The sequence below is a fragment of the Apis dorsata genome, unplaced genomic scaffold (genome assembly GCF_000469605.1).
Source record: "Apis dorsata unplaced genomic scaffold, Apis dorsata 1.3 scaffold_19, whole genome shotgun sequence".
Taxonomy (NCBI): domain Eukaryota; kingdom Metazoa; phylum Arthropoda; class Insecta; order Hymenoptera; family Apidae; genus Apis; species Apis dorsata.
Genome location: NW_006263321.1, coordinates 32,151 through 43,259, shown reverse-complemented (window position 1 = coordinate 43,259; position 11,109 = coordinate 32,151). Strand labels below are relative to the sequence as shown.

Genomic DNA, 11,109 nt, shown 5'->3' with positions numbered 1-11,109 from the left:
GGGGGGGGGGGGAGAGAGAGAGAAAAAGAAGGAAGAAAGAAAGAAAGACGGATCTTAATTAAAACTGAAGTTAAACACTGTTAATAATCTGTTGAAATTAGTAGTACGAGTTACGAGCTGGCAATTAGCGATATACCCCCGTGTAAACGAAAGAAAAATACGCTCCCCCGGATAATCCTTTAATAGGAACGATAACTCTCGACCCTCGTCCTGAGAGAGAGATCGCTATCGACGAAAATTTATGTACTGCGCTTCTTTCATCGGAATTCCTTCTTCTTGCCAAGTTCTTCTCTTCTTTTCTTCGAGGCCTTCTTCGAAAGGAAAAAGAAAAGAAAAAAAAACAATGCCGACGCGAGAGGAGAAAAACGCGTGGACGTCTGTCTCGTTGATCTCTCGATCTCTCATCGATCTCTCACCGTCCAAGATCCGATTTTAATTGGCCGGAATGGGATCTTTCTCTGCTCGAAGGAGGAGGAGGAGGGGGAGGACAAAAACGGGCCGCGGAATATCGCGTCGTACCACTGAAACTTATATCGATCCGCCGACCGTGCCCGTGGAGCGTTTCCAGTAGCGTATCAAGCTTGGCGGCGCAAAATTCAACTTCGATTTACGAAAATTTCCCGTTTCAGGATCACGAATTGTATCTCCAATTTTTCCATTGGGATTCGAAAGATGGTGAACACGCAAGATAAATTCTTAAATTAAAGGAGAAGGATTTTGAGAATGATTTTTTGAGAGAATGTTTAAAGAAGAAGGTGGAGTCTTTTTCTTCGAGTTTTGAAATATACATAACCAGTCCTGAAACTGGAATATTTTAATATTTTTCCTAATTATAGTAATTATTGTAAACAGAATTCGCTGTTAGCTTTGATAACTTATTACGAATACTTTTAAAATTATACACTGAGATGCATCAAAGAGGACAATCAGAAGACGTCTGAGATCAAACCTGCGTTCCAGGTTTCGCGTCCAAGAGTTGAAGCCGCTCGAATGCTCGAATTTCGAAAGAGCAGATGCATCCACCACGAATTCCCAATTTTACTTTTTCCTCGTCCCAAAAAAAAAAGGGGGGGGGATGGAAAAGCAGCAATTAGAGAGTCCTTTCTTATTTCTAATCCTGGAGGAGGAGGAGGAGGATCGAGCGGGGCGTGGATTAACTCGTGGAATTAGTTTAACGACTTAAAGTAGTCCCGAGTTTCGGCCGTCTCTTCCCTCGAATCTCGCGTCTCCCGGCCAATTCTCTTAGATAATCCGTACAGATAATGGAGACGAGTCGTTCTCGGTGTCTGTGACGCGATTGAAACGCGAGGATAACTCCTCGAATCTCTCCCGTGAGTTCCACCCTGTTTCGAACGACCAGAGGAACACGCGAAGAGGGATGCAAAGGAACGGATCCAGTGACAAATGGGAGGCATCGACATCGACCGACGAAAATTGAACGTCCTCCACCAAACGATGACGGAGGAGAATGAATCCTTCCGTATCTTTTCTCATGATTCGCATTGATCATCCCCCATGGATGGGCGAAAAATTTAAATATAATAGTTACTTCGATAATTTATCCTTTCTCGAGACATAATAATAATAATAATAATAATAATTCGCAGATAAAATGACGGAGATTTACATGAAAAGCGGATCAATTAAAATAATTACGAATAAATTATTATTATTTTAATAACAGTAATCGTTCAAAGTAATTGTTGACAGTGAAAAGAATAAATAAAAATGTAATGGCTTTAGCTGAACGAATATATTTAATTATGTGTATTATCGAAGAAAAACAAACAGATACCAACTATGAAATAGTGATGTTGCTGGCAACATTCAATGATAAAAAACACATATAAAATTTCAATGAACTTTAAATTTTATAACAGTAATTTTATTTTTCTATCATTTCCAACGCCCAACAATGGTTCAAGAATCGAGGAGATAGAAAAAAAAAAAGATCGATCGAGAGAAACACTAGTTCTTCCGGGTTAATAGTTTCGACATAGCTCCCATCCAAAGGTACCTTTCTCGTCCCACTTGCAAGCTTCGTTAATTACTTACTCCGTCGAATCGGTAAGCGAAACGAGTCTTCGAGGAACAAAGGTCCGGGCTTGGTGGATTCGAAGCAGGAGACGCGGTGCGTTTAGAACGTCAGCCTTTCGTGGCTCGCTCGCCGCGGAATTATAATCGACCGGCGGACGCATTGTTCTCCCCCCTCCCTGGGGGGAGAGGGGAAGCCTCGGGTCGCATCGACTTCCGCTCGGTCTCCGAGCAATTTTGCACGGTTAATCCCCCTCCTCCCCCCTCACGAATTAGCCGGCGGCCCGCTGCTAATTCTCGGTGTATCGAGCCGTGCTTATGCGAATTAGATAGCCCTCCCTATACAGGGATTCGCCTCCCTATATAATCCACCGAGCGTAACCCTCGTGGACACGCGCGCATCNCCTCCTCGCTGGATTTATGAAACGAGGTCGTCGTATCTCACGAGAAGACGGGCAAGGGGAGGAGGAGAGGGTCGAAGATGCGGTTTCACGCGCGGATATCATGGAGCCTGGCAACTATTTATTGCCAATGACGAAGGCCTCCGCCTTGTTGCGCGCCACCTCCTGGAGGAATTATTACCACCACGCTTGCAATTAGTGGTAATGATATCGAAGTGGCCTCCTGTGTCCCGGATAATAATCTCCACCCCATCTCGATGGGGAACGACGATCGTTTGATGATTTCGATGATCAAGAATTCGAATTCTTTACGGGATGGAGCGAAGTTACGTCGTTGAAGAAAGAATGGAAGGAAAGAAGAAAAGAAAGGGAATATGTTTATGTATGTATGTATATATATATATAAAATTCGAGAATGAGCGGAGTCGTGGCTCGAAAGATCCTTCAACTAGAGGAGAGTAGGTTCTCTAGGTAACCTGATTACAAGGATGAAGGAAAGTTTATCCGATGCTGGAGTTTCGTAGCAAACAAAGCCCCCGCGACGATCAAGGGGTCCCGGTTTAATGCTAAACGCTGCAAATCCGCTTGCACGTGTCTTCAAAGCGGATTACAACCGGAATCAAGAGCGCGAAACTATTCTGCGGTGTTTCTATTCTCGATGACGTTTGCCGTTTTTGGTAATCGGTCGAAAGTGACGAAGCTGCCATTCCCTGCCACTTTCATCCCCTTCCCCCGATAATAATCCGTCGTGATCATCTCCGCTTTCCTAATATTATTCCTCGCCACCACTTTGTTGCCGCTCCTTTCAATACTTTCTTCGCTCGCTCTTAATATTTAGGGAATAATGTTGTGAAACGTTGTTGGCCAAAAGTAGCAGTAAGCAAAAGAGTGTATTTAATAAAGGAAATAGGAATAAAGTGTGTTGTACAGTGGAAAGAAAAACATTTCGATTCACGCATAAATATATTATCAAGATAATGAAATGAACATTTGGACATCGATGAACTGAAATTTATCCTTTCGTAATAATTTATTCCACTTTTACACACGATGTAATAACATTCTCCAAGTGTCACTTTCTTTTTTCCTTTTACGGATCCGCGTGGAAGAAATACAAAAGATTACTTGGTAACAAGTAAGGCCTTGGCGTTAATATTTCATTTACGATAAAAAGCCGCACCTTTGTTTCGAGAGGGGGGTTGCACGTGCGCAACCCCAATTCCCAGCAGCGTTCATTCATCCTCGAGGCTATCCGCTCGAAATCACCTCGCACCTGCCGCCTCGCCTCATATTAGAGATTCAAACGCGATTCTCCGCGCGATTTTTCAATATCATACCACGACTCTGCACCATAGAATCCAATTCGTTGCAATGTTCATCGAATCGTCCACGAGAGATCTTTCACGCTCGTGTATAATAATAATATTCGTATTGTTGAAGAAGAATCGAAGGAAAAAAGGAAAGAGAAAACGGAATTGAAAAATCGAGTCGAATTACAAAGCGACGATTATCGAGAAAATGAGGATTGAAGGAGGGGAGAGGAGGGTAGGGTAATCGACGAAGGGGTTAATATAATATAAGGTTGGAGGGGGGTGGAAAATAGCGCAACAAGTCGTGCAATTGCAAGCACCCGACAGCAGCACCCGCGCGTATTGTATCCCGCCGAGTTTATTCCTCCACAGTTGTGTGTTTCCTTTTGTGTGTGTGTGTGTAGCACTCCGCGCGCATTTCCTTGTTTATCACCGAGGATTTTCTTATCTCTTATCTCCGATACCCGTTGAAACTTTGCCTCCCCTCTCCATCCAGTATCCTCTGGATGTTCGAATCGAAGTTTATTCTTAACGAGAATAAAAAAGAAAAAGGAAAGAAAAAACAGGAGAAGGAGAAGGAGGAGGAGGAAAGAGAAGAGAAATATTTTTGTCACGAGTAGTTTCGTCGTAGCGAGATCGATTGGAAGATAAGGAAGAAATAGGTAGGTAGGTAGGTAGGTAGGAAAGGAAACGTGGTTGTGCGTGATTAATTAATGAAAGGGGCGCGCGAATTTCATATTGGAAGGGGGGAGGGGGCCCTAACGAGGGCGGGTAAAAAGGGGACATAAATCAGGATGGACATTAATTTTGTTTTCAGCGCCGATGGCAACTACGAGGTGACCATTATGACCAAGGCAATTTTGCACCATACGGGGAAGGTCGTGTGGAAACCGCCGGCCATCTATAAATCATTTTGCGAGATCGACGTGGAGTACTTCCCCTTTGACGAGCAGACTTGCTTCATGAAGTTTGGTTCGTGGACTTACGACGGGTACACGGTGAGCAATAATAATAATAATAATAGTAATAATAACAATAATAGTAATAATAATAATAATAATAATAATAAGATTCTCTCGACTCGACATTCTCGTTTTTACCATTGATCGATCGATCGTTCCGTAACACGAAAAACATCGTATCCAACGATGGAGAAAATTTAATAAGTCGAAGTTACGAATAAAGTTACTTGGACGATTTATTGTTGGAAGTATAATGATAATAATAATCGGATATAATTGTAACGGCCGAGGTTGAAAAGCGGATCGAATAAATGTTGTTCGTGAGCATTTTAACGAGCAATTACTTAAAGTAACTTTATTCCAGATTTTTAACTAGTTACTTTCTCAATTGTGAGTTAATTGACCCAACTCTCCACGATATCCGCACGCTCTTTTATTAATCCTTAAAATTTTCGAAATTATTTCTCCATCGAGTTTTCATACTTTTATGTATACACCCTTGATACGCTCCTTCCTTTTATTTCCTCTCGTCCCCTTCCTTTCCATTTTCGAGATTTTTACCCGTCACGGTCAACTGTGACAAAAATCGTGTCCCATCTCTGGAGACGTAACTGGAGATTTTTCTCTTTCTGCCGATCGTTTCCGCCCCCCCATCGAAAGCATTCCACGAACGGGCGTTGTTATCGGATGGTGGCCGTCGTCGCGTAAAACTTTATGCTAAATAAAACCACGGGATTCCGCGGGATCAATGGAAAGCCAGTGGCTGGAAAACTAGTAAAAAATTCCATAACAGCCAGTTGGCCGGGGGGGTAATTTGGCAGGATGTCGCCGCGGTTTTACGCGGCCATTCGATCGGCCAATTTCTTGGGGAATATCGTTCGGGGAATCGATGTGGAATTTCATTCGTTCGATAAAAAAATTGGATTTCGATCCGAAGTGTATTTCTTTCCGGCGAATCGAAGGATGGAAGTAAGATGGAAAAAAGAAAAGGAAAAGGAAGCAAAGAAAAGCAAGATTACGCTTCCTAGAAAAAATATTTCCTGTCGAAAATATCGTACAGCGTTGTGCGAGTAAAAAGAATGTGCAAAAATCGAGGAACGAGAGATTGGTTTAAAGGTAATCCATTTGGAATAACATGGGCGTTCTCGGGATTTATTTGCAGATGATGATAGGGAATGGGATAGAAATGCGGGGAAATTGTTAAGATGTTCTTCCCTAAAGAAGGGAAGGTTGGAAAAGTAAAGAAATGTAAGAACTGTCGGTCGGACATGGGGGATTGGCTCGGTGAACCGCGTTACAATGCAAGATATTCGAACAGGAAGAAACGCATCAACGGAACGTCGACCGAGCTCTCTTTTCGGAACTCTACTTTCCCGTGTTATACATTTACTTCCATCTCGTATCCGATTTATTACATTTACATATATTTCAATCCACGTATACATTTTCCATCTCCTTTTTCTCTAAAGCGGTTCCATCGATAAATCCAAAAATATTATCGTTTATAATCTCTCGTCGAGGAGAAAGAGGAGGAGGTTGGATGAAAATATCGAGAGAGATCCGACGATTAATTCGATCACAATCGAAAAACGAACCGATTGGTTTCGAATGGCAATTTGGCAAGAGTTTCAAATTTCTTTTCGAATTTTCGAAGAGCACCCGTTAAAGGCACGATCGTGTTTCTTATCCAACTCCTCTTACGATCCAACGAGCTACTCCTTGAGAAAATCGATCGAGTTGTAAATCCTAATCAAGATTTCCAAGCTTCCATTTCGTTTCGATAAATTAATTTCTCAAGTCTTCAGGGAAATTTTCAAAAGAAAACACGCGTCACTCGTGTTAATCATCATCCACGATACCTTAATTCGATCGAGGCGTATCAAGTCGGGCATCCGGAAGCGGCAATCAAACCCAGCGTTTCCGTTTCAAATTCCATCGATACGAATTCATCGCGTGGAATATAAATGAGGCGGAAGGGTGATGGAATTCCTGGCCGTTGCCGAGAAAACGTTGCCCTCGAAACGTTTCATGTCGCGTCTAAACTATTTATTAGAAGTTGGAAGTTGTGCGCTGACAGTTCTATTCCCCTTTGCTACTTTCTTTCTTTCTTTCTTTCTTTCTTTCTTTCGAGCCCAATCCTTCCTCTGAAACGGTTCGAACTCGGCTCCCCGTGTTTCGTGTTGCATATAACGAATAATTCATGCCGGTGCAGAACCACGCTGCGAATCTTCGATGAATTTCTTAGCCAACGACTCGGTGGTCGCCGTTCTTTCTCCGAACGCGAGCTGGAAATTGGAATTCCACGTTGTTCTACGCGTCGAAAACGCGTCAGAGGGCAGGCACAAAATTTCACGAGGGGAATGAAGTTGAATAATTTAAAATTGGGGAGATAGATTTTTAATTGGAAAGACTCGTACGGCTCGTTGGGTAATCGGGATCAAACTCGTATAAAAGTAGATATAGAATTATTTGTGAAAACATTGGGTTTATTTTACGTTTTTCCACTTGAATTTCTGCTCGACTACCCAACTTCAAAATAAAAACTTTCCAGTATCCTCGAGGATCTTGAAGGAAGTTGTCTCTTCGTGGCTTCTTTCGAAGTTTCTTTCTCGTTCTTCAGGTTAGCTTCGAAGTCGCCGCGTTAATTTCTCGTCGTTTCTCGATCGTTATCAATAACATCCCCTATCCCAAACCCGTGTCCAATAATGGAAAAGCGTTGGAACCGAGATCTTCCAATGGACTCGAGAATTCATTTCTCTTTTATTTTAACATTCGTTTTAAGGGAAGAAAGAGAAGCACGAAGAATCGATATTTTCTAGATCTTCCTTCAAAATCGATCTTAAGAATCGTCCAGATAATCAAATTTTTCAGTTTGACGCGAGATTTGTCGATCCAAAGTGAGCGATTTTATGCTTAATAATTGGAAAGATAGATAAATTAGAAAACAAATTTTCGTTATTACCCATTTGAGCATCTCAATCTATCATTACGAATATTTCTGTTTTAACATCTTTGTGCCAAAAGCCTCCCAGTTTCAAAATTGACAAAGTTATTTCTCTATGTTACTCCCGCACAACAAATAAATATCATCTTTTAAAAGAAGAAACTTTGGGAATTAAAATGGATGAAAAGAAATTCTTCCGGGTGAAATAATACATGGCGAGAAAGTGGAAGGAACGAGAGTGGAGAAGGCGTTGAAAAGGAAAATCTGGTATAATTGATCGGCTGCACTTAGCGGCTTTCAGCTTCGAAACATCCTCCCGTGTCTTAAACATCTCCGGCAGCCTAAAACGGGGGTTTAGGCTTTCTACCCGCGAGAAATATTTCACGCCTTCGCCCCTATATAGACGTGTCTAATCTCTCGACACTGGAGCCAGGCATCGGGAAAACGTCACGATTCATCGACCCTGCTTCTCGCCGGTCTTCTCCCCTCTCGCCACCGATGATGAAACTTTTCCACCCTCCCCCGTCCGGTTGACGGATGCGTGCCTTTACATATTTTTTCCTCCCTCTCTCGAATTCCATCCCCCTCGTTCGAAGCGATTCTCTGCGAACGCTCGAATGTCTATCGATTCTCGTTTGATCACCAAAGCGAAGTTACAACATTGTTAGAAATATCTTTTATAAATTCGCTGATTAAACTAACGAGAAGAGGAGGAGGTGAAAGGCGATAATCGATATTCCAAAATAGATTTCTAATAATTCGCATCAAGAGATCGATTTGTTATTCCTCGGCGCGATATTCTGAAAAAATTTGAGGAAAGGAAGAAGTGGAAGTAATTTCGCGATAGGGGTGGATCGAAATCGTTCCCCTCATCCCCCTGTGGAGGCACCATCCGTTGACCTTCTCCCGTGGATGGACAGATTTATCCACCGTCCCAACAAATCCAGCTGTTGGTGGATTTGAACAACCATCGCGGGAATAAATCCCGCGTCCGGAACGATAAAACCGTTCCACGGTGGAATATCCATTCCGTTCCATCCCCCTCGACCACTTCCAACCGTGGACCACTCGAGCATTTCTCGCATTTCGATCCACCTCCGCTCTCGATCGCGTAATCCGTTTTGACAACGGCCAGAAGCGAAGAAATATGGGGCGCGCGTGTTCCATGCTTTTTCCCGGAACGACACTGTCGCTCGAATTTGATAACGAGATGACGAGGAAACGTTCCGCGAAACGATGGAGTGGCGATGGAGCGTTTCGAAGCGTTTCGAGAGGCTTGGAATGGGGATATTAAAACACGGTTAATTAATAAATAAAATATTTTTATATAAATATATGAATATATATAATATCTTCGTAAATGATAAAATTCGACAACGTGTTGTAAGAATGAAGAGGGAGGAGGAAATATCCTATTAGGAGGAAATATTCTAGGAAAAAAGTTTTGGTTATAATTAGGGAACGTTGGTTGATAAACCCGTGGAGAGGCGTGGAAATTTTATCGAAAAACAAAACACGTACGCTCATAAACACCGACGATAAGTGTATTACCCTTCTATTTCTGCCGCGGCGCAAATACTCGGGGAGTAGACCGAAGCTATCGATCCGTTCTATATATATATATATGTATATATAAATATATATACACGTAACGAGCAAACAAGGTTCGACATTCGACGAAATACGGCCGTTCACAAAATTGCAGGAATGGGAGCCGAGGCTTTAAGGATTCGCCTGTTAGGCGTGCAATAAAAATTCCGCTCGGCTCAACTTCAACCCCTCCCACGATGGTAACCGTGGAATTATCAGAGACGTTGCGAGAGGAATACGATTTTTTCGAGGCATAAACTTATAACGCGACTCTTGCACGGCGTCGATTCGCTCGAAGGAAAAGTAGGGAAGGATTCGATCTAACTTCGAGCGAACTTCGTTTCTCTTCGTTTCCTTCAAGGATTTCGAATCGCGAGGCTCAACAAGTCGTCGTCGAAGTCGACCGTCTGGATGGATATAACCGTCGAACAATCTCGCGTTTTCTCTTCCTCCCCCGCAATTAGGAGTCGATCGATGGATCGAATAGACACGTAGTTTGCGCGACTATTCAACCCTTGCCGTGTAAATACTCGGCGAGGAGGGATCGATATCGCTCAGACGGATGATTAACAGCCAGATATAATACGGAATGTATTCCTCCTCCACCTTCCTTATATACGGTTATCAATCCTATCTAACTATCGTTTCGAAGATATTGAGATATTGCTATTAATTATGACTTTCGAAGAGTTGAAACGAAGAACACGCGGAATTATATTCGTCAATTCGAGAGATAAACCATTTTGAAGTCTCGTGAGAGGAGAAATATGTGTGAGAGATGTTGCGTCAGTCTCTAAGAAGGAGTTTTGAAAGGAGAGTGCGGCGATCTTCTCGGCGGAGCTGTCGAAAGATCCGAGAAAAGTGCAGAGGGGGTGGAGGAGGGATCGAGGAGAGGTCTAGCCAGGGGGTAGAAGTTCGATGGAAGAGAGATTTGGCTCCGTTCGCCAGGGGAGTTTATCCCCATTCCCGGATACGCCGGAGTGAAATCCACCACCTTAGCCCGCGCCCATTAGGGGTATCCAATTTCTTTCGTTCCCTATCATCGACTTTTCTTCTCCGGCTGATCCTTTCTCCTCCTCTCTCTCTCTCCAAACAATCGGATCTCGAAACGGGGGGAAAATATAAAATCGGATGAAAATATCGGGTGGATTTTCATTCTCGATCCGAAAGTTCGTAAACGGGTTCCGTCCCTCGGAGTGGTCGCTTTATTTTTGGCCGAGGCGTACCTCGTTTCCCAGTTAGGGAACGCATTCTAAGGCGAGATGCACCCTTATTATTCATCACACTCCTTCTCCTCTCTTCTCGTCCCCGTTCCACTCTTAGTCACGTACACCAGAGGAAACCTGTATATGTGTATATACAAGTTACTCTCTTTCTTTCCCGTTATCCGAAGCATCTCAATTAGTTGGAGATATCAGTTTGAACGATGGATTATTTGGAACGTTCGAACGGGGGGATTATTTAATTGGCGCGTTTCCGGACGAATTAGGGAGAAAGTGGGGGAGACACGTACGTAGCGTAATCGTTTTGTTGGTTTTGTTGCGCAGGTCGACTTGCGACACCTTGCCCAGACCGAAGACTCGAACCAAATCGAGGTCGGGATCGACCTGACCGACTACTACATTTCCGTCGAGTGGGACATCATAAAAGTGCCTGCCGTGAGGAACGAGGCGTTCTACATATGCTGCGAGGAGCCCTACCCCGATATCGTGTTCAATATCACCCTACGCCGCAAGACCCTCTTCTACACGGTGAACCTGATCATACCGTGCGTGGGCATATCTTTTCTCTCGGTGCTGGTGTTCTACCTGCCGAGCGACAGCGGGGAGAAGGTCTCGCTCTCGATCTCGATCCTGCTGTCGTTGACG

General features: G+C 43.4%; 1 protein-coding gene across 1 annotated transcript in view; it reads left to right on the top strand.

Annotated features, from left to right (window-relative positions):
• The window catches only part of LOC102672092 (acetylcholine receptor subunit alpha-L1), a 107,885-nt gene that overhangs the window by 88,616 nt on the left and 8,160 nt on the right, over positions 1-11,109 (top strand). The window contains exons 5-6 of the mRNA XM_031509882.1: positions 4,563-4,743; positions 10,789-11,109. Of these exons, the coding sequence (XP_031365742.1) occupies positions 4,563-4,743; positions 10,789-11,109 (502 nt within the window). The remainder of the gene's footprint in view (positions 1-4,562; positions 4,744-10,788) is intronic.